Source organism: Bos indicus x Bos taurus, chromosome 10 (genome assembly GCF_003369695.1).
Source record: "Bos indicus x Bos taurus breed Angus x Brahman F1 hybrid chromosome 10, Bos_hybrid_MaternalHap_v2.0, whole genome shotgun sequence".
Classification (NCBI taxonomy): Eukaryota; Metazoa; Chordata; class Mammalia; order Artiodactyla; family Bovidae; genus Bos; species Bos indicus x Bos taurus.
In genome coordinates this window covers 24753433-24778073 of record NC_040085.1, presented here as the reverse complement: position 1 = coordinate 24778073, position 24641 = coordinate 24753433, and the positions used below count along the sequence as shown (strand labels likewise).

Below are 24641 nucleotides of genomic sequence, written 5' to 3'. Positions count from 1 at the left end.
TGTTAGACTCTCAAAAATACAGTGCTAAAAAAGCAAAACAAAATCATGAAAGTTATATAAAACAATATGAAATTTGCTTTAAAAATAGGGTCTTTTTTTCCCAAGGTAATATTAGGTTTAAAAATGAAAATTAAAGGAGTAATAAAGAACTTAAAAATTTTTTTTAAATTGTTTAATTTAAAAATGATAATGGTAAAATATGTCTAGGAATTTCTCTGGAGCTGTTGTGGGCAGTGTGTGGTCACTTCAGTTTCACATAGTTCCTTGTTCCAGCTTATACTTCTTCTCAAGGTCTATAGGTCCCTTCCAATGTAGCCAGTGCTAACTACAGGGTTTTAATCTGTTGCACCTGTCACTTCCAAAGCTGTTCCCACTTCTTTGTTTACTTTGGCTTCCTCTGTTTGCAAGTCTCTTCAGTATCTACCTTCCACCCTGACACAAGGGGGCAAAGGTGGTCATTTATTTAGGCTCACTTGTTCAGTTGTGCTGCGGGGAGGGAGGAACACTGGAAACAAATATCACTGGCATGTATGGGGAGTGCTCACAGTGCCTGGGCCACACTGGGTTTGCCTCCCACTCACGGCGTGTGTGCCTTTCCAGTCTACACTGCTCAGGCTCCAGGTTGCTCTGCCAGGGAACTGTCTGAAGCAGGCCCTGGGTTGCATGCACTTCCCAGATCTCCGCCACTCAGATTCAGATTCTCAGGTACTCCACAAAGGCACAGACTCAGTTGGGCCTGCATTTTGTGCCCTTCTCAAGTACAAGAAGGTCAGGCGATCAGAAGCTTGGCGAGCGTACTCTTCCCAGCTGGGCGGTGAGTTTTATCACTTCCCCGGTCCCAGCTGCTCAGTGTCCTGGGTGCGCAGTGGGAACACTGTCTCAGGTGTGCTGTTGTCTCTTCTGAGGCGCTGATCTCTGGCTGTGACCCTCCTGATGGATATCAACCGTCCAGGATCCCAGGAAGACTTGGTTAGCAACTGGGAGCCTGCTCACAGTTTGCTAGGGGATGCTGTCTCTGGGGCTGAGTTTTCCCCTTTCCTTCAGGCTCTGACTGTCACCCACCTGCCTCCCTGTCTCCAGCGGGGGATGGGCTGGTCCACAGCTGGCTAACTCTCCTCTGGTATTCACTCAGTCCTTTGTTCTGTGAGCAGTCTGGCAATGCTTTAGGTTAGAGCTTTTTGCAGGAAAGTTCTCTCTCTCTCTCTCTCTCTCTTCTTTTTTTTTCCCTCCCTGGCTATCCCACAGTTTGGGTTACTATCTCAGGTTAGCTCCCTCAGATTGCCCTCAGAGCATTCAGGCCTGGTCCTAACCCTGAGCAGTGCAGCCAGCGCCTCCCTGTTAAGCCCCAGCTTTCTGGTGGCGGATGCAAGTGTCTAGGCTACTTCTCTGCTGGGAGTTGCAGTTAGGCACTTAATCTGTGGGTTTTATTTATTTACTTTTTCCTCCCAGTTATGTTGCCCTCTGAGATTCCAAAACTCCCCACAGACCCGCTGATGAGAGGGTTTCCTAGTGTTTGGAAACTTCTCCTCTTTTAAGACTTCCTCCCCGGGATGGATCTCTGTTCCTAACTCTTTTGTCTCTCGTTTTATCTTTTATATTTTGTCCTACCTCCTTTTGAAGACAATGGGCTGCCTTTCTGGGTGCCTGGTGTCCTCCGCGAGTGTTCAGAAGTTGTTTTGTGGTATTTGCTCAGCGTCCAAATGATCTTTCAATGAATTTGTAGGGGAGAAAGTGGTCTCCCCATCTTATTCCTCCACCATCTTAGGACCGCCCCCAAAAGCTTTAAAGTTTTATTTATTCTAATTGTTTCAGCTCCATAGGATTTTCAGTGCTTATCCTAGGAATAAATAAATTGAAAATATTTCTTTGAATACACAAAAATCTTGAAATAATCGACTAATTTTTACCATGGTATGCTTCTATGATGAATATGGGTTCATCTGGAAAAAATGTTCTCAATGTGACTTATGTTTACATATTTTACTGACTCTCTTATCTAAAGGCAAGCCAAATCGCTTTACTGGTATGTCATGGAATACAGCCATCTTTGAAATGAGATATAACAGATATTTCTCTAATAGTTCAGACCTGGGGCCTGATAACTTTGCAGTGAATTTAAAGACTGCAAGGAAAATGGGAAGACTCTGGATTTGATCTTTCAGTGCCAACCTATATAAAGCCATGTGCTCTTAAAATACTTTTCATGCATTTTAGATAGGTATTTATTTACTCCCAGATCCTTATTAAGAACACAAAACATAAATTCATAGATTCAGTCATGAGAGACTGAAAGCATTATAAACATCACTGTGAATTAGGAATGAATAGAATACAAAATAGTTCAGAACTGAAGCTGTGGGGCTGTACTACCAAGGGTCAGGAAATAGGCAAAAGTAATTGGACAATCATAGCCCTCTATGAGGGAGAACCTGAAAAAGATAAAAATAAAGCATCCATTAAAGAAAAAGCAATCAGTTAGAAAACTAAATCACTCAAAACAGTATGATGTGAAAAGAAACAATTAGAAATTTCGGCAGTGAAATATGGTCATTTAAAAAACAAAATATTACAGTGGGCAGAATAAACTCTAGATGAACCAAGTCAAAGAGAGAATGAGTGAAGCAGAAAAAAATAATTCACCCAGAAGGCAATTCCTAGGTCAGAAAGATCCCCTGGAAAAGGGAATGGATAGGCACTCCAGTATTCTGCCTAGAAAGTTCCATGGACAGAGGAGCCTGGAGGGCTGCAGTCTATGGAGGTCTCAAAGACCTGGACCTGACTGAGTGACTAACACTTTTCTATGGTTTTGAATGTGTGTTAAAAATTACCAGTGATTACTGAAAGAGTAGAAATCCAGTATACAGCTTTCTAATCAGCCAAGAAAACAGGCAAAACACTGTTTTGATCTTTTTTTTGTTTATTTTTTGGTATGAGGCAGAAAATGGCAAAGGAAAAATGATATATAAAGTTTAATATAACAAGAAGTCCACAATAAGGTGACAGAAACAGGTCCAGAAAAAAAAATGTAGAATATAAAAAATATAAAATATTTAAGCTCAATTCTGTGAACTTGTATTTATAAGATAGAATAAAATTTTTCAAACCCTGGTTATGTGTAAATCAGAAAAATATTAACAAAAGAAAGCTGAAATTATAATGTTGATAAATAGAATGTATGATAAAAGTCATATGTGGAGATGAAAAGCTCACTGCTTCTCAATAAAGGAATAATATTCTCAAAAGTTTAGAAATTATGAGTTTGTGTGTAACAACTTACTTCTCAAGCGTATAAAACAAAATTGACAGAATTATAACAAACTATTAAAACCAAAATCGTACTGAGAGTTTATACCACCCCTTTATTTGAAATAATAGTTCATGTAAATAAAATATTAGTAAGGTCATAGAAGATTTGAACAGCAGAATTAACAATTAAGGTCATGATTTTGTGTGTTTAAGTATAAAATCTTATTTTGCAAAACTAAGATCATGGCATCCAGTCCCATCACTTCATGGCAAATAGATGGGGAAACAATGGAAACAGTGAGAGACTTTATTTTGGGGGGCTCCAAAATCTCTGCAGATGGTGACTGCAGCCATGAAATTAGAAGATGCTTGCTCCGTGGAAGAAAAGCTATGACCAACCTAGACAGCATATTAAAAAGCAGAGACTTTGCCAACAAAGGTCCATCTAGTCAAAACTATGGTTTTTTTCAGTAGTCATATATGGATGTAAGAGTTGGACTATAAAGAAAGCTGAGTGCTGAAGAATTGATGCTTTTAAACTGTGGTGTTGGAGAAGACTGTTCAGAGTCCGTTGGACAGCAAGGAGATCCAACCAGTCCATCCTAAAGGAAATCAGTCTTGAATATTTATTGGAAGGACTGATGCTGAAGCTGAAAAACTGACTCATTGGCAAAGACTGATTCTGGGAAAGACTGAAGGCAGGAGGAGAAGGGGATGACAGAGGTTGAGATGGTTGGATGGCATCACCGACTCAATGAACGTGAGTTTGAGCAAGCTCTGAGAGTTAGTGATGGACAGGGAAGCCTGCATGCTGCAGTCCACAGGGTCACAAAGAGTTGGGCACGACTGAGTGACTGAACTGAACTTGCTTTCAACAGATCCACTTTCCAAGCACAGATGGGGCATTTATAATATGTAATTATCTATAAGTCATGAAGAAACTTTACCAAATTTTGAAGAATTGTAGTATAAAGATATAGTCTTGACCATATGCAGTCAAATTAGAAAGGAAAAAAAAGTAGTAGAAGTAAACAAACATGTTTGACACAAGAGTAATCTTAAATAACAATAAAAATGACAAAATATTGACAACTGAATGACAACAAATGTGCCACTTTCAAATCTTTTGGGATGCAGCTAAATTGGTATTTAAAATCTTTCTATTAAAAAAATAAGAAATATGTAAATATAAATGAATCAAGTGTTCAAATCAAGAATCCAGAATAAATAAACTACTGAATAAATATAAATAGAAGCAAGGAAGTAATAAAAGTAAGAGTAAAGTTTATGAAATTAAAAGTCAGAGAAAATATTAAAAACAGCAAAAAACTGGCACCTTGATGAAACTCCTCAAGTTGCCAAAAATGTGACAAAATCTATCTAACGTAAAAGACTGGTCACCAATAAAGTCTTCTACCTTATGTGAATTCATGAAATAAACAGCCTTTGTTTAGAGATGTTTCAGTATTATTAAGAAAAGATGATGAGTAGTCTATTAGAAAAATGGTCGAAGAATATGAAGAGTCATTTCACAGTAAAAAATAAAATTATAAATCTGGCTGCAAATTTCTGAAAAACATGTTCCACTGCAATCATACAAGAGTTGCTATTCAGTCACCAGTTAGTGTCTAACTCTTTGCAACCGCACTGACTGTAGCATGCCAGGCTTCCCTGTCCCTCATTATCTCCTGGAGTTTGCCCAAATCGTGTCCATTGCATCAGTGATGCCATCCAATGAACTCATCCTGTTACCCTTTTTACCTCCTGCCTTCAGTTTTCCCCAGCATCAGGGTCTTTTCCAATAAGTCACCTGTTCACATCAGGTGGCCAAAGTATTGGAGGTTCAGCTTCAACATCAGTACTTCCAATAAGTATTCAGGGTTGATTTCCTTTAGGATTGACTGGTTTCATCTCCTTGCTGTCCAGGGGACTCTCTGGAGTCTTCTCCAGCACTGCAGTGTGAAAGCCTCAATTCTTAGGCACTCTGCCTTTTTTATGGTCCAACTCTCACATCTGTACATGACTACGAAAGACCATAGCCTTGACTATATGGACCTTTGTCAGAAAAGTGATATCTTTGCTTTTTAACACACTGTCTAGGTTTGTCATAGGTTTCCTGCCAAGAACCAATCGTCTTCTGTTTTCATGGCTGCAGTCACCAGCCACAGTGATTTTAGAGCCCAAGAAGAAGAAATCTACCACTGCTTCCAGCTTTTCTTCTTCTATTTGCTGTGAAGTATGGGTATCCAAAATCACTGCAGATGCTAATTGCAGCCATGAAATTAAAAGACCCTCACTCCTTGGAAGGAAAGTTATGACCAACCTAGACAGCATATTAAAAAGCAGAGATATTACTTTGCCAAAAAAGGTCTGTCTAGTCAAGGCTATGGTTTTCCAGTAGTCATGTATGGATGTGAGAGTTGGACTCTAAAGAAGGCTGAGTGCCAAAGAATTGATGCTTTTGAACTGTGATGTTGGAGAAGACTCTTGAGAGTCCCTTGGACAACAAGGAGATCCAACCAGTCCATTCTAAAGGAGATCGGTCCTGTGTGTTCATTGGAAGGACTGATGTTGAAGCTGAAACTCCGATACTTTGGCCACCTTATGCGAAGAGCTGACTCATTTGAAAAACCCTGATGCTGGGAAAGATTGAGGGCAGGAGGAGAAGGGGATGACAGAGGATGAGATGGTTGGATGGCATCACTGACTCAATGGACATGGGTTTGGGTAGACTCGGCAGTTGGTGATGGACAGGGAGACCTGGCGTGCTATGGTTCATGGGGTCAGAAAGTATCGGACACGGCTGAGTGACTGAACTGAACTGATAGAGATGTTGTGTTTGGCAGAGGTAGGGAAAGGTTTCCATAAACAATACTTTACCCATAAATAAGAGATAGAATTATAACACTCTAGCTATGATAACTGAAAGTAAATTCTACATAAGTTGAATATCTCAATGTGAATACAAAGTTTTAAAACTTCAAAAGGAAAATATAAAAGACTCACATTATTTCCTTGGGGAAGGAAAGAATTTATTACAAAGAAAGTAAAAACATTTTTAAGTAACAATTCTTTTGACTACTATAAGGTTAAAATTTTTATGTTTATCAAAAGACCTTCCCCCAATAAAAAAGTGTAATAACAAGCCACTGGTTAGCAAAATGTTTACTGTGCCCATAATGATGAAGAATCAGCATTCAGAATATATCAAGAACAATTAATCATCAAATAAAAGGGAAAACAGCATTTAAAAAACCAAATGATTTTAATAAGCAGTTCACAGAAGTGAAAACCTGAATGAATGGGCAATGAAATATGGAAAAGTGCTTATTTTTAATAGTAATCATAAAGTTAAAACTAATACAAGTATCCAAAACATTTTTTATATGTCTGTGTATATCAGATTGGCAAAGATGAAAAATCTGATATTAAACTGTTTTCATATTATGGGAACTAGGGGTTTATTTCCTTGATGGTGAAAGTACAAAGTAACAATACTTCTTTGGAGAGCAATTTGGCAATATATAGTAGACTTGAAGATTATATATATAGGTATAAATATATATATATGTAAAATAGCAATTATATTATAGTTTTTCTACACTATCATGGTAATTTTACATATATGCATATTTAATGCAGCACAGAAAGTTCTTCCTAGTAGAAAAACAGACATTAGAAATAAGTCATTGCCCAGCTGTCCACCTACTGGAAAATGGACATGTAAATTCCATAATGAAATAGAACAGTAAAGATGGATGGACCAGAGCCACAGTAATCAATATAAATAAATCTTTCATTAACAAAGGGAACTGGAAAAAAACAAAAGTTATCATTCATGTTAAAATTTGATATACATGAACAACATCAAATATTGTTTTGGATATGTACACTTGTAATAAAATTATAAAAGCTTAGTTGGGAAATACTTGATAAGAGTGGTTATTCATGTTGAAAGACTAGGGAAAATAGATTAATTAGGGGTAGATATACTGTGAAATTCTATTATGTTGGTGATGTTTATTTCTTGAAGTTGTGGAGGAAATATGGCAAGATATTTATGTTTATTAAATCTGAGTGATGATTACATAAGTGTTTGTTTCAAAATATTTCATTTACTTATTCATTTTAAACTTTGAAAAGTGTTCTACATGAATAGAGACTAGAATAAGTCAGTGATTACTTCATCAATGTGTTTACCCAGCCAACTGAAATTTTGCTTTTAGTGAATACACCACGATAAGGGTGCCATGAAGGGAGTTGACTTAATCTACCTAGTGCTACTAGTTTGAGTTGTTTGCTTTGGCTTTACTATATGAGAATCCTCAATCTTTATCTGACTTCCCTTTTATTATTCTGTATGTGATTATAACAAATATCATGTTACCAAAACAGGCATCCAACTAGAAGCAGAAAATTGTTACTCAGTTCGTATACTCAATAAGCTAAATGGTTTAAACCAATAAAAATGTAAAAATAGCATATTTAAATAAGCTTAAGCTACTGCAAATACTATGGATGTAAATATCTAAAGTGAGTTCATTCATTTCATAGCTGAATTGTGGCATGTGATTTTTCCCCCTGGAAGATGAATTTTGGAATGTGGGACGAGTTCCTGTTGTCCACAGTAGTCTACCTATACCCCATCACTCACATAAACTCTGCTGTTATCAGTTGGAACACTTTCATCAGAGATTATGCACATGCTACTGGTACTGTAATGATTTTTCAGAGTTTCTTTTTTTCTTAGAAAACACTGTCACACAAGTGGTCATTAAAATACGCTGTCATTTAATTTGGTAATATTTCTGTTCATGTGTTATTAAGTGAATTAATTATATAGGCTTACAGCCTACCACTCTCTTGTTTTCTACTTTTATTCTCCAAATAAGTTTGAAATTTATACAAAATAGGTGTGTCAGAAAAATTCTCACTGTTGTCTCCATGAGTAAAAACAAATTATAATAATTAAAATGCCTTGGATTTCAATTTCATATCTTCTAAATGATAGTTTTTTTCCTACCCTAATTACAGTTCCTCAAAAATGAAAAAGGGATTGAAACAATGCATCTGGTAGTTGATGAAGAGCAATTTAAAAATGAACTGGAATGAAACTTACTTTTCAGGAGCAAGAAAAGCAGTTACCCAAGGGGAATAGAAAAATAAATACTAGCAAAGTAAATTTTGCTTTAGAATCAGAGCACTTTAAAATATATATACACTAGTTTTCTAGGCAAAGAGGAACCAAGGGAATGGAAATGTGTTTTTAAACCTCCAGTTTAATAGTTATGTAAAATAAATATTTGACCTGTCTTGGCAGGTTTAGATCCAGATAAGCATCTTGGAAAAACCTTGGATCAAATGGAGCCCTATCTCTTAGAGGTAAGAATTTAGAGTATTTCTCAAAATACAGGCATCTAAAGGAGGAAAATAAACAATGCCATGATATGCTGATTATACAATCAATTTTTAGAAATTCTGAGATACATTGATGATACAGCTTTGTAATAAAATTAAACCTCAGATGGGTATGAAAGTGTTTAAAATTAATTACAAAAGTTATGACTACTCTGTTGCGCTCACTAAAAGAATAATTAAGTAAGCTATATTAAAAAGGAAATTGTTTGTCAAAAAGTTTACTTTTATTTTCCCTGATAACTCAGACAGTGAAGAATCTGCCTGCAATGCAAGAGACCTGGATTTAATCCCTGGGCTAGAAAGATCCCCTGGAGAAGGGAATGGCAGCCCACTCCATTAGTCTTGCCTGGAAAATTCCATGGACAGAGGAGCCTGGCAGGCTGCAGTCAATTGCAGCCTGAAAAGAGTTGGACACGACTGAACAACTAACACTTTCACTTTCAAAGTACAGTCCCTGATGGTCTCCATGATAAGGTGCATTTCCATCCGAAATGCAAGAGAAAATTTCCTTTATAGATTATCTAATCTAACCTCTTTTCTTTTACCAATTAGGAAATTAACTTGCCGAGTAGTAAACAAATTATCCCGAGGCTTCAGGTTACAACTGTTTATCATTGTCAAAGTCTAAATGTGTTTTAAATATTAAAGAAAGATCTTGTTATTTTTACTCTATTAACTGTATTATATTTTATTAGAATTAGGGATCAAATGTTAGGATTAGTATGGCAATTCTGAATTAACGAGAATAGTGTAACTTGGATTTTTGAAATTTTACAGTTACAAAAAATGAAAAAGAAAATCACCCTACTTCTGTGAAAGAAGGAAACTCCTCTATTAAGTTACCATTTTTCCCTCCCATGTTCTTCATCAAATTGTCTCTGGACACTGTTAATGCCAGTGCTGTAATATGAACTGTTAGCAGTTACACCTGTCAGTAACTGTATGTGTTTCACATTTTTCTTTCAGATATTTGATTATTTTATGGCTTATCAATATGTACCAAATGCTTAGAAATCCCTAAAATGTTCATTTCTTGTTTTACTAAGCGTTATGCTTGTACTTAGTCACTCAGTTGTGTATGACTCTTTGCAACCCCATGGACTGTAGCCCACCAGGCTCCTCTGTCCATGGAATTTTCCAGGCAAGAATACTGGAATGGGTTTCCATACCCTCCTTCAGGGAATCTTCCCACCCAGGGATCAAACCCAGGTCTCCCGCATTGCAGGCAAATTCTTGACTGTCTGAGCCACCAGGAAAGCCCAAGAATACTAGGGTGGGTAGCCTATCCCTTCTCCAGGGGATCTTCCTGACCCAGTAATTGAACCAGGCTCTCCTGCATTACAGGTAGATTCTTTACCCAGCTGAGCTACCATGGAAGCCCACCAGTGAAGCCCCTTATTAAGTATTATTAAGCATCTAACATGTGCTAGGAAAATCAGTTCAGTTCAGTTCAGTCACTCAGTCGTGTCTGACTCTTTGTGATCCCATGGACTGCAGCATGCCAGGCCTCCCTGTCCATCAACAACTCCCGGAGTTTACCCAAACCCATGTCCATTGAGTCGGTGATGCCATCCAACCATCTCATCCTCTGTCATCCTCTTCTCCTCCCGCCTTCAATCTTTCCCAGCATCAGGGTCTTTTCCAATGAGTGACATAAATAGTAAAAGATTTGGAAATGAGCTAGGAAAAGATTTGAAAATGAGCTAGGAAAATAGCAAAAGATTGAAATGATTATATAATTGTGACAAATTATTTTGATTTCTAGATACTTTGATATCGTTTATGATGGACATGGCTGCTTTCCATGCCCCTCTGATAGGACTCTTTTCACAGTAATTTGTTCTATGCCCAGCATATCTATGTTCACATCTATTCACTACCATTGGGCTAAATTTTGCTTCTACAAAAGCAGTGTAAATAATGTAATTAAACTTATGAGGGTGAAAGAAAGGGAACTTCAGAGATAGGAGACTGGAGTTTTGGCAAAAGATGCTTCTAAAACTTGAAGTTGTGAGGTCAGGTTTCAAGCATCTGTAGATTATTTTTAGAAAGGCAAGTAAAGCTTTAGGATTACCATTATGTTGACTGTGAATTAACCTGTGTGTTACCATAATATGTTTAAACACAGAAATTACTTTATTCTACTTTAGCAAGTTCCTCACAAGACCTGTCAGTCTTACATTTCACAAAAAAATTATCTACCCATTCTCCATAATGACCATTTTATTCCCTCTCTGCTCCTCAAGTTTCAAATCCCTTCATATTTTACTGTCAATGTACAAATGGTAGCAAAGTGCTGAATGAATAAAAGCACCATTGAAATAAATTAAAAATACAGGGACACAAAATCATAATACATTTGCAAGGACATAGACAAAAGATACACATGGAATACTTTTAAATATATGTCTGTGATAAGGAAAAGGGGATAAGGAATAGAGATAAATAGGAATTTTTATTTTTTATTTATTGAAGTACAGTTGACGTGCAGTATTATATGTTCAGTTCAGTTCAGTCAGTTCAGTCACTCAGTCGTGTCCAACTCTTTGTGACCCCATGAATCGCAGCACTCCAGGCCTCCCTGTCCATCACCAACTCCCAGAGTTCACTCAGACTCACGTCCATCGAGTCAGTAATGCCATCCAGCCATCTTATCCTCTGTCGTCCCCTTCTCCTCCCGCCCCCAATCCCTCCCAGCATCAGAGTCTTTTCCAATGAGTCAACTCTTCGCATGAGGTGGCCAAAGTACTGGAGTTTCAGCTTTAGCATCATTCCCTCCAAAGAAATCCCAGGGCTGATCTCCTTCAGAATGGACTGGTTGGATCTCCTTGCAGTCCAAGGGACTCTCAAGAGTCTTCTCCAACACCACAGTTCAAAAGCATCAATTCTTCGGTGCTCAGCTTTCTTCATAGTCCAACTCTCACATCCATACATGACCACTGGAAAAATCATAGCCTTGACTAGACAGACCTTTGTTGGCAAAGTAATGTCTCTGCTTTTCGATATGCTATCTAGGTTGGTCATAACTTTTCTTCCAAGGAGCAAGCATCTTTTAATTTCATGGCTGCAGTCACCATCTGCAGTATTATGTTACAGATGTACAATATAGTGATTCACATTTTTAAAAGTTATACTCCATTTACAGTTATTCTAAATAATATTGACTATATTTATTATACTTTATAATATATCCCATAGCTTACTTTATATGATAGTTTGTAGCTCTTAATTCTCTACCGCTATGTTGCCTATCCCCCCATCCCTTTTCTCGTTAATAAATAAATGGAAAAATTTAAAATAACAACATAAGGGACTTCTCTGGGGTTCAGTGGCTAAGACTGCACACCCAATGCAGGGGGCCTAGGTTCAGTCCCTGGCCAGGTAATTAAATGCTGCAACTTAAGTTCCTGCATGCCATACCAAAGATCAAAGTTCTGTGTGCTGCAACCAAGACCCGGCACTGCCAAGGAAACAAATAAATAAAATAAATATTTTTAATAAGACATAAGAATACCTGACTGTTACTGCAAATTTGCAATATGGTAAAGTATAAGGTAGCAAAAAAAAGCATAGTTCTTCTGCCCCATGATGCATGTTGCTAATGTGTTGGTGTATTCCCTGATTTTTATTTCCTGAGCTTTTGTTGTACACTCAAGTTCATATCATTAAATATTTGTACGTATTGTATTTGCACAGTTTGGTTCAACTATACATATAGTTTGTCTCCTTTTTTTCTCATTATGATGTGTTTACTTTCCCACAGAACTAAATCTATTTGAAAATACATTAATTAATGGCTGTGTAGATTCCATCATATTCATATTCTACATGTGAATATATTCTTGTTGGGAATATTTGTCTCTATGGTTGGTACAAAAGTAATTGTGGTTTTACATTGTTGAACTTTTGCATTTGATTGGAAACTGTGATTATATTATACATCATTTTCATGCACATCTTACTTTATGTTCTTTTGCTAATGACTTATTACTTGATGTTTATTTTATATTTACTTTAGACTATAAATTTGATGTTAGACAAAAAGCAAATACAAGCGATTTTTTTATTCACGTTCAAAATGAATCATAAAGCAGGGAGGCAACTCTCAATATCAATGCATTTGGCCCAGGAATTGCTAATGAACATACAGAGTAATGGTGGTTCAAAAAGTTTTGCAAAGGAGATGAGAACCTCGAAGATGAGGAGCATAGTGGCTGGCCATCAGAAGTTGACAACTACCAATTGAAAGGAGTCATCAAAGCTGATCCTCTTACAACTACAGGATAAATTGTTGAAGAACTCAGCATCAACCATTCTAAGGTCATTTGGTATTTGAAGCAAACTGGAAAAGTGAAAAAGCTCAGGAAGTGGGTGCCTCATGACCTGAAAACAAATCAAAAAATTGTTGTTTTGAAGAGTCATCTTTCTTCTCTTATACCATGCAACAACAATGAACCATTTCCCAATTGGATTGTGACGTGCGACAAAGAGTAGATTTTATACAACAAGTGACAATGACCACCTCAGTGCTTGGACCAAGAAGAAGCTCCAAAGCACTTCCCAAAGCCAAACTTGTGCCAAAACAAGGTCATGGTCACTGTTTGGTGATCTGCTGCCCATCTGATCCACTACAGCTTTCTTATTCCTGGCAAAACCATTAGAGAAGTATGCTCAACAGATCCAGTGAGATGCACCGAAAACAGCAATGCCTGCAGCTAGCATTGGTCACCCGAATGGGCCCAGTTCTTCTCCACAACAACGCCTGACCACATGTCACACAACCAGTGCTTCAAAAGTTGAACAAATTGGGCTAAGAAGTTTTGCCTCATCCACCATATTCACCTGACCTCTCACCAACCAGCTACCACTTCTTTAAGCATCTCCACCACTTTTTGCAGGGAAAATGCTCCCACAACCAGCAGGAGGCAGAAAATGCTTTCCAAGAGTTTATCAAATCCCAAAACATGGCTTTTTATGCTACAGGAATAAACAAACTTATACCTCATTACCAAAAATGTGTTGATTGTACTCATTTCTATTTTAATTAATAAAGATGTGTTTGAGTCTAGTTATAATGATTTAAAATTCATGGTCTGAAACCACCATTACTTTTTCAACAACCTAATAAGTTATTAAAAAGTTATTTCTTTTTAAATTATTATAAACACTATTCTGATTATTATCTTTCCTAGTAAATCTTCATGTATATTTCTGATTATTATTTTCTTTAGATAAATTCCTAGGAATTATAATTTCTGGATCAAAAAATAAAACTTCAAGGCTTATACATTTATTACTCTAAATTAACTATGGAATCATTTCAGCCATTGCTCCTTAAGTTTCTGCAAGTTCCTAAAATTATTATATGATACATAAACAATGGATTAAAAAATTATTTTATCTTTTGTGCTTCTTCCCCCCAGGATTATTTTCTCATTGTTCAGAAAAGGAGATGAATTTTAATATAAAATTACATCAAATTTTAAAAGCTTTGGACTGCTCTTTAAATGTTTTTGAAGAGTATTCCTATATTTGTGATATTTTACAATGTTTGTTGAACTCAGTCTTTGAAATGATTCTTCATTCTTTGCTATGTAAACAACCCTCTGAGTCTTTCTTGCCTCTTACTTACTTCATCATCTCACTTTCATGTCTTATGGTTGATTTTTACCTCTATGTCTTTGTATTACTTAATGATTTCCCTCAGATTTAGCACTATTTATTGATTTCTCACTCTAGATTATGCAGATTTAGCTATCTTTACTCCCTTTGTCTCCACCAAATATGTGTACCCTTTTCCTCATTCCATCTTCCCACATAATACTGCAATTCTGGTTGTATGAATAGTCAGTGTTTAAATTACAATAACTATAAAAACTCAAAACACAGCCTCATTAGGTAGTAAACTCTGCTAGTAAACCTTTCCTGTGTTGTTGTTCAGTCTCCCAGTCATGTCCAATTCTTTGTGACCCCATGGACTGCAACACGCCAGGCCTCCCTGTCCCTCACCATCTCCGGGAGTTTGCCCAGGTTCATGTCCATTGCATTGGTGATGCCATCCAGCCATCTCATCCTCTGATACCCTGTTCTCCTTCTGCCCTCAGTTTTTCCCAGCATCAGAGATTTTTCCAGTGAGTTGACTGTTTGCGTCAGGTGACCAAAATACTGGAACTTCAGCTTTAGAATCAGTCCTTCCAATGAGTATTCAGGGTTGATTTCTTTTAAGATTGACTGCTTTGATCTTCCTGTCCAAGGGACTCTCAGAAGTCTTCTCCAGCACCACAGTTTGAAGGCATCAATTCTTTGGTGTTCTGTCTTCTTTACAGTCTAGTTCTTACAACCATACATGACCACTGGAGAGACCAAAGCCTTGACTATACGGACCATTGTCAGCAGAGTAATGTCTCTGCTCTTCAACACACTGTCTGTGTTTGTCATAGCTTTCCTGCCAAGAACCAATTGTCTTCTGTTTTCATGGCTACAGTCACCATGCACAATGATTTTAGAGCCCAAGAAGAGGAAATCTATCACTGCTTCCACCTTTACCCTTCTATTTGCCATCAAGTGCTGGGGCTGGATGCCATGATCTTGGTTTTTTTAATATTTAGTTTTAAGCCAGCTTTTTCACTCTCCTCCTTCACCTTCATCAAGAGGTTCTTTAGTCCCTCTTCACTCTCTGCCATTAGAGTGTTATTGAGGTTGTTAATGTTTCTCCTACCTCTCTTGATTCCAGTTTGTAACTTATCTAGTCCAGCATTTCTCATAATGTGCTCAGTGTATAGATTAAACAAACAGGGTGACAGCAGACAGCCCTGCCATACTCCTTTCTCAATCCTGAACCAATCAGCTGGTCAATACAAGGTTCTTAACTGTTGCTTCTTGATCCTCATATGTTTTCATGTGAATTATAATTGTCTTGCTTTATTCATTTATTCCATATTCTATGTACTAATCACTAATTCAGTGCTTTACTCATTGACAGTTTCTTAGTCTCTTAGCCAGATGTTCAGACATACTAAATAGTTTTTCAGTTTCCTCTCCCTGAAGTCTTTTCCAGGGCCTTAGACCTGATGTACATAATCTGGGTCAGTTTCATTCTATGCCTATTACAAGGCTGTCATCCATCATCTTCTCATAATCCAAGAGACCCCTTTACCTTTCTTCTTTGTTAGATCCCTTGTTTCCTGGATCCAGTGTCTTTCTTTTATCTTTGTTTCCATCTCATTTTTGTGAAGCACACATTCTTTTTAAGGAAGAGTCCACAGGACTCTTTGAGAGTGTATGCATATCTGTAAATGTCTTCATTCTTTCCTTTCATTTGATTGGTTCTTTAGTAAGTCATAAATTCTGTTTTAGGAATATTTTCCCTTCCAGATCTTGATAATATTGCTTCATTTCCTTGCAGCTTGATATGCTGTTGAGAAGCCCAAAGTTATTCTGACTCCTGACTATTTCTATGCAACCTTATTTATTTCTCTCTCCATCTCCTCTGTGTAAGAGTATGTAAGATACTTCTTTTGCCCCCAAAATTATAAAGTCTTATGTGCTATGTCTTAGGCATGAATGTTTTTATCCATTGTGCTGAGACAGGTAGAGTTTTCAGCTTGAAAATTTCAGTTCTGGGCAGTTTTCTTGAATTATTTCACTGGTGTTTACCTACTCTTTCTTTTTATTTCTTTTTGTGGTTCAGTCACTCAGTCATGTCCAACTCTTTACGACCGTATGGACTGCAGCATGCCCAGGCTTCCCTGTCCTTCACCATCTCCTGGAGTTTGCTCAAAGTCATGTCCATTGAACCCGTGATGCCATCCAACTATCTAGCCCTCAATTGTCCCGTTCTCCTCCTGTCTTCTATTTTTCCCAGCATCAGGCTCTTTCCCAATGAGTCAACTCTTCACATCAGGTGGCCAAAGTATTGGAGCTTCAGCATCAGTCCTTCCAATGAATATTCAGGGTTGATTTCCTTTAGGATTAACTGGTTTGATCTCCTTGCAGTTCAAGGGACTCTCAACAGTCTTCTCCAACACCACAGTTCAAAAGCATCAATTCTTTGGCACTCAGCCTTCTTCATGGTCCAACTCTCACATCTGTACATGACTACTGGAAAAACCATAGCTTTGACTATACAGACCTCTGTGGACAAAGTAATGTCTCTGCTTTTTAATACTGTCTAGCTTTGTCATCCGGAGAAGGCGATGGCACCCCACTCCAGTACTCTTGCCTTGAAAATCCCATGGATGGAAAAGCCTGGTGGGCTGCAGTCCATGGGGTCGCTAAGAGTTGGATACAACTGAGCGACTTCACTTTGACTTTTCACTTTCATGCATTGGAGAAGGAAATGGCAACCCACTCCAGTGTTTTTGCCTGGAGATTCCCAGGGACCGGGGGAGCCTGCTGGGCTGCCTTCTATGGGGTCGCACAGAGTCGGACACGACAAGTGACTTAGCAGTAGCAGTAGCTTTGTCATCACTTTTCTTCCAAGGAGTAAACATCTTTTAATTTCATGGCTGCGGTCACCATCTGCAGTGATTTTGGAACTCAAGAAAATAAAGTCTGCCACTGTTTCCATTGTTTCCCCACCTAGTTGCCATGAAGTAATGGGATCGGATGTCATGATCTTAGTTTTCTGAATGTTGAATTTTAAGCCAGCTTTTTCCCTCTCCTCTTTTGCCTTCATCAAGAGGCTCTTTAGTTCTTCTTCACAGTCTGCAAAGAGGGTAGTATCATCTGTATATCTGAGGTTATTGATATAACCTGTTGACTCCTCACAGTCTTGATTCCAGCTTGTGCTTCATCTAGCCCAGCATTTCACATGATGTATTCTGCATATAAGTTAAATAAGCAGGGTGACAATATACACCCTCAACGTACTCCTTTGCCAATTTTGAACCAGTCCCAATTTTGCTTCTTTGGATTCTTATTATTTAGATGTTCCTTGAACTTCTAACTTTTCTCTTAATTTTCACCTACATCACTTTACTCTTTCTGTAAGAATTTCACAATTTTACAGTTAAACTTTTAGTTAAATTTTTTCATATCTTATTTTTAATTTCTAAAAGCACATTTTTGTTCTCTGAATGTTTTTTTTTTAATCTGTAATGCTTTATCCTTAAATAATTTTTCTTCTCTCCTTCATAGTCAGTCTTTTCCTTTGTTTATTTTGATCTCTATCTTTCATCTTATAGATGATTCTGCTAATCTTTGGTGTTCTACTCATGTTTAAGAGTGGAGACCTAAAAGTTTTATTGCAAGCACTAAGTGTGTGGATGGAGCTGTGTGACCTTGAGTTTCACACTGGAAGGGAGTATATATGGGTCATTTAATATGAGCTGGTTATATTCCAAATGATCCTCCAGCCTCCTCTTAACATGAAGATGTGCTGCAGGTTTTTGCTGTTGTTGTTGTTGGAGTTGACAAGGAAAATGGCTAGAGGTCTTAGAATCTTGTGTGCATACATTAACTGAATCCCTCTGTTTTTTTTATAGTACCTCTGTCCTCAGCTGTGTCTTGTTTCTCCCAGGTTAGTTCATTTGTTTTCCCTTTGCAGAGGATAAACCTTCAGTGTTCTGACAGGGTCAAGTAGAGGTGGTTGTCAGCCTATAGGGAAAGGATCTAGGAATCTGCTGCTGCTGCTGCTAAGTCACTTCAGTCATGTCCGACTCTGTGCGACCCCATAGACGGCAGCCCACCAGGCTCCCCCGTCCCTGGGATTCTCCAGGCAAGAACACTGGAGTGGATTGCCATTTTCTTCTCCAATGCATGAAAGTCAAAAGTGAAAGTGAAGTCGCTCAGTCATGTCCCACCCTCAGCAACCCCATGGAGCGCAGCCTACCAGGCTCCTCTGTCCATGGGATTTTCCAGGCAAGAGTACTGGAGTGGGGTGCCATTGCCTTCTCTAGGGAATCTGACTGCTTGTTAAAAAGACTGCCAATCTATCCCTCTTATTTTGGTGTCCTTTTCACATTTTCCCTTTACTTTCAGAAGTAACTGGTGCCATCAATCCTTTACTTTATTGCTTTAGAGTAAAGAGTTAATTTCCTGTATAAATTGGGTCAGTCCTTTTCATGCTTCCCTGTTGGCTTAGGTTCCAATGCTCTTGATTCTGTTGCTTGCTCTCTGATTTTCCCCATCTTTTTTGAATTTATGCCTTTTTATGAAATACCTTCCATGGAAGTTTTAGAAGAGGGTGGGAGTAGGTGCATGGATTCAATTCACTGTCTTTACCAGCAGTGGTTACTCTTTAATCATGAGATTTATTAAGATCTTCCAAGTAAAAGTTGTTTGCTAAATGGAAGATGAAATCATATTATATAAAAATGGTGACTATGTAGATCTGGTTGCTTTTTCCAGAGCTATTCTATTCACATAGAATTGGGAAATCTGACTTCTAGTCTTGAGTCAAAGGTAAGCAGATATGTATTGACTAAGGAGTATACTGCTTAGCTGGCTGCTACAAGAGCTAAAGCAGGGTACTTGTAATGCTAACCTCAAGCTTAAAGCTCTATTCCAAGTTCTCTTTTATATGAGTTAACTTGTCTTCCTTATGAGTTTGACAAAAGAACAATTTACAGTCCAAGCTACCTATCACTTAACAATGCAAAAGACAAAGAATTTCACTAAAGTGATTTGATGTTGTGGGTGAGAGATGGAACTTTAAGCCTTATTCCCTACACTGCTGAACTTATGGAAAGGAAAACCTATAACTGACCTTGAATGTTAAGAGGAAGGTAGAATATCCTTGAGAGGAATTTTTTAAATTTTGAATATAACAGAGTTGGAAGGATATGTGGAACTTTATGGCTGAGATATTCAGTGACTCTTATAATTTACAAGAAGTATTAAAATGTTGTTCAGTCACTAAGTCATGTCCAACTCTTTGTGACCCCATGAACTACAGCATTCCAGGCTTACCTGTCCTTACTGTCGCCTAGAGTTTGCTCAAACTCATGTTCATTGAGTCAGTGAGGCATAGTCTAGGTATAAGAGGGAGAGAACATATGTATACCTATGACTGATTCATGTTGATGTATGGCAGAAACTAACACAATATTTTAAAGCAATTATCCTCCAACTAAAAATATAATGAAAGTTGTTAAATTAAAAAATGTACTCTAAGATAGTATATAATATGTACCAAAGAATTTCAAAGAAAACATTGTATGTTGTTGAGAGAATTCTGAATAAATTGAGAGGTAAATTGACAGCCATACTGGACTTTAAGAATGGGGATAGAACTTTTGACTGGCTGGCTTATTTGGAATATATCTTAAGTACTTGGAGAGGAAACTGAGAAAAAATTTAGAAGCCATATTGTGAGAAATTTTGAATACTGAATTGAGGATTTAATTATCTAAGCAATGAGCAACTGAAGGTTTTAAAGGAAGGGAGGAAAATTCTGAAAGGTGTACTTTAAGGAATTTGACTCAGCAGTAGAGCCCATTAATATTTGCAGTTAAAGAGAAGAAATGAAGGTCCTCCATAGTTAGTGGCTGTTCCAATATATTATCATGAACATGTTCCTCACATTTCATTGAGTGTGTACTGTAAAATAAGTAAAAAAAGGTATTTTTGCATTAAATTTAGAGTCTTATGAGGAGAGATCCTAATAATTTTGATCAGATAAAGCCCAGTTGGTATTTACTATAAATGCAATTGGAAGCTAAAAATGGAAGATGACCACCTGACCTGGAATAGTTGAAAGCAGTGTCATGGGAGTCTTAGAACTTAAATTGGTCTAAAGGATGGATGAAACTTATACTTTGTTGTTCAGTCTCCCAGTCATCTCGAACTCTTTGTACCCCATGAACTGCAGCACACCAGGTCTCCCTGTCCTTCAGTATCTCATGGAGCTTTCTCAAACTCATGTTCATTGAGCCAATGATGCCATCCAAATATTTCATCCTCTGTTGCCCCCTTCTCCTGCCCTCAATCTTTCCCAGCATCAGGGTCTTTACCACTGAGTCAGCTTTTTGCATCAGATGGCACCAAAGTATTGGAGCTTCAGCTTCAGCATCAGTCCTTCCAGTGAATATTGGAAGGGTTGATTTCCTTGAGGATTGACTGGTTTGATCTCCTTGCAGTCCATGGGACTCTCAAGAGTCTTCTCTAACACAATTCAAAAGCATCAGTTCTTTGGCACTCAGCCTTCTTTATCATCCAACTCTTACATCCATAAATGATGACTTGAAAAACCATAATTTTGACTATATGGACTTTTGTGGGCAAAGTGATGTCTCTTTTTAATACACTGTCTAGGTTTGTCATCGCTTTTCTTTCAGGAAGCAAATGTCTTTTAATTTCATGGCTGCAGTCACCATCTGCAGTGATTTTGGAGCCCAAGAAAATAAAGTCTGCCACTGTTTCCATTGTTTCCCCATCTAGTTGCCATGAAGTGATGGAACTGGATGCCATGATCTTAGTTTTTTGAATGTTGAGTTTTAAGCCAGCGTTTTCACTCTTCTCTTTCGTTTTCACCAAGAGGCTCTTTAGCCAGGATGAAAACCATGAAAGATCACAAACCATGATAGTGTGATTACTCACCTAGAGTCAGACATCCTGGAGAATTTTTAAAGAGATTGGAGTACTATTTTCCAGTTTGTTGTGAACCACACAGTCAAAGACTTTGGCATAGTCAATGAAGCAAAAATAGATATTTCTATGGAATTCTCTTGCTTTTTCTATGATCCAATGGATGTTGGCAATTTCATCTCTGGTTCCTCTGCCTTTTCAAAATCCAGCTTGTACATCTGGAAGTTCTCAGTTCATGTACTGTGGAAGCCTGGCTTGGATAATTTTGAGCATTAACTTGTTACCATGTGAAATGAGTGCAGTTGTGCTGTAGTTTGAACATTCTTTGGCATCGCCCTTCTTTGTAATTGGGATGACAACTGACCTTTTCCAGTCAGTGGCCACTGCTGAGTTTTCCAGATTTTCTGGTATATTGAGTGCAGCACTTTGACAGCATCATCTTTTAGGATTTGAAATAGATCAACTGGAATTCCATCACCTCCACTAGCTTTGTTTGTAGTAATGCTTCCTAAGGCCCACTTGACTATCATGGTTTTCTGGATCATTAAGACCTTTTTTGTATTGATGGTGGCGACAAAGTGAATCAATCTGTAGACTGCTTGGCAAGAACACATGCAAGGACAATAAGGAGTTTTATTTAAATGAAACTAACAGCTCATGTTGGTAGATTAATATGAAACAGGTGAGATGGGAATTTAGACCCAGTCATTAAGGGCCTTGAGAGATGGACCAAGAGATTTGGGGTGAGAAATAAGATATGGAAGGTTCATCAACAGGGATATTTATTATTAAAACATATCTCAGGAAATTTAGTGTGGTAGCAGTATTCCTGGACTGGGAGAGAAGAAATTGGAAATCAGAAAGAGTCTAAGATGCTCTTATTGAAACAGGTCTGAGGACTTAAAGCATGAAACCTCTGACAGTAGGGACAGAGACACAGAACAAACAAAGATTCTGATGGAAGAATGAAAAAGAAATCAGCATCAAATGGCTAGAAGCTGGAAAAGGAAGAATCAAAGATTAATCCACACACAAATAATTGGGGAAATAAGAAGCACACATGTTTGCAGAGAACAGGATTGAAAAGGAACATGGTAAGATTGGTCTTAAATATACAGAGTTTTAAATTATAAACCAGAAGCATGTGTTTTTAAAACTACAAGGTTGGCACACAATTGAGGTGTTCAGGCTAAAAACTAAGGTTTATTATTTATGAGTTAGGACACAACTTTAAATTATGAGTTTGTTTAGTTCTAAGCTACATATCCTTTGCAAATCAGTTTAGTTTTTGTCTCTGGAAAAGGAAAAAGAAATAAAATTAGTAACCATTTCATCAAGTATCTACTGTGTGCTGTGTAATATATTAGACCTTTTTTTCACATGGTTTTGTTACTGAAAACAGCACTCCTGTGAGGTAGGTACTGTTGTCTTCTCCATTGTACAGATCAGTAAACTGAGGCTTTGAGAGTTTGCATGACCTTAGACTGCATAGCAACAAAGTGACAGAGCTATAATTTGAATGAAGGATGATGTGAACCGAGAATGATTTGCCTCCAGAGCTACTGCTTTTGACCAGTATATTACACAATCCTGCTTTCACTGTGCCTCACTACAATATGTGCTTTACCTACTCTTATAGTTAAGCTGTGTATTACAGCTCTGACCTAAGTATTTTTATGCATTATGTTATTTAATTATGTAACAAGCCTATGAGGTTGCTACTATTAATTTTTATATTTTAAAAATGAGGGATCACTTAGAAGGTGAGTTACTTTTCCAAAGTCGCAGAGCTGGGAAGTTTCAGAACTGGAATTTATGCTTTAAATCTATCTGATTTCAGAGCCTATGCTGTTTTTTATTCTTAAAAGTCATTTTGAAGATTAAATAAAATAATTTTATCATTTTCTTAACTTCAACGCATAAAGCACATTTTCTTTAGTTAGTAGTGATAGTGTTCATCGGTACCGATGAATCATCAGTTCGTCAGTTCAACACTTTGCAGTAACAGAATAACCTAAAGGTGATTAGCCGAACCCATGGACTGCATAAGCTATCAGGAGGAATAAATGGATAAAGAAGAATAAAGCATAGAATCATGAAGGATATTTATAATTTTGGAGCAGCGGGAAGGAAAGGAGTTGGAAAAGCCTAGCAGTAGCTTAGAAAACACAGTAACGTAGAAGCCTCAGGAAAATAATCACAAAGATTTGAGGCATCAGTTGTATGACATGATACATAAAATTTGGAAAAAAAGGTCATTAAACAGTGTCCCAGCCCATTGCTGTTCGTACTGAAATACCAGTAAACAGAACCACCATCCATCCAGTTTCCCAATGCAGAAAGCTGCAAATTTTTCTTAATTAAAAAAAAAACTTTCCTCACTTCTCCATTCACTTATTTAAACCTGCTAAAAACTCTCTCAACCTATCTGCCCTCTCCTCTCCATCCTCAGTGCTCCTTCCCTGTTTCAGGTTATTTCCTCCTGCCAAGATTCCTCCAGCGACCTCTCAGTTCTTTCTGCTTCGTGACTTACTGCCCTCCAGCCCATTCTCCACGTGCAGCCAGAATGATGTTTCTAAAAGACAAATGAGATCCGGTCAATTCTCTGTTTAGAACATCCCCATGGGTTCTCATTGACCTGAGGATAATAACTCAGTATGGCTTATAAAGCTCCATAACATCTGTCCTCTTTCTAGGTTTTTAGCCTCATCTCTCCACTATTACTCATCTAGTTATGCTTCAGCTATGCAAAAATCAAAAAGATTCTTGGAAGGAAACCTGTGACAAACCTAAACAGAATGTTAAACAGCAGAGATAGCACTTTGACAACAAAGGTACATATAGTCAAAGCTATGATTTTTCCAGTAGTCATGTACAGATGTGAGAATTGAACCATAAAGAAGGCTGAGCACTGAAGCTTTTGAATGGTGGTTCTGAAGAAGACTCTTGAGAACCCCTTGGACTGAAAGGAGATCAAACCAGGCAATCCTAAAGGAAATCAGCCCTGAATATGCATTGGAAGGTCACTCACTGAAAAAGACTCTGATGCTGGGAAGGATTGAAGGCAAAGGGAGAAGGCAGTTGCAGAGAATGAGATGGTTAGATAGCATCACTGACTCAATGGACATAAGCTTGAGCAAACTCCAAGAGACTGTGGAGGACGGAGGAGCCATGTGTGCTACAGTCCATGGAGTCATGAAGAATCAGACACAACTTAACAACTTAACTACAAATGCCAAACTTACTTCAGTTTTTAGTACCCGTCATGTACTCTGGGACTTAACACATGCTGTTCCTTTTGGAGCAGTTTTCATCTCTCCTGCCTTTTCCCTCTCTCCCTTCCCATCCCCTTTCCCCTCCCCCTCCCTCTTTCTCTTTCCATGTCTCCCTCCAGACTTTCCTGGTTAACTTATCCTTTAGATTCTTTGAGAAGCCTTTTGAGGTCCTTC

The 24641-nt window shown here is 37.8% G+C and overlaps 1 protein-coding gene across 1 annotated transcript in view; it reads left to right on the top strand.

Moving 5' to 3' along the window:
* DPH6 (diphthamine biosynthesis 6) overlaps positions 1–24641 on the top strand; it is a 190102-nt gene that overhangs the window by 142587 nt on the left and 22874 nt on the right. Inside the window, exon 6 of the mRNA XM_027553480.1 lies at positions 8567–8628. Within this exon, the coding sequence (XP_027409281.1) occupies positions 8567–8628 (62 nt within the window). The remainder of the gene's footprint in view (positions 1–8566; positions 8629–24641) is intronic.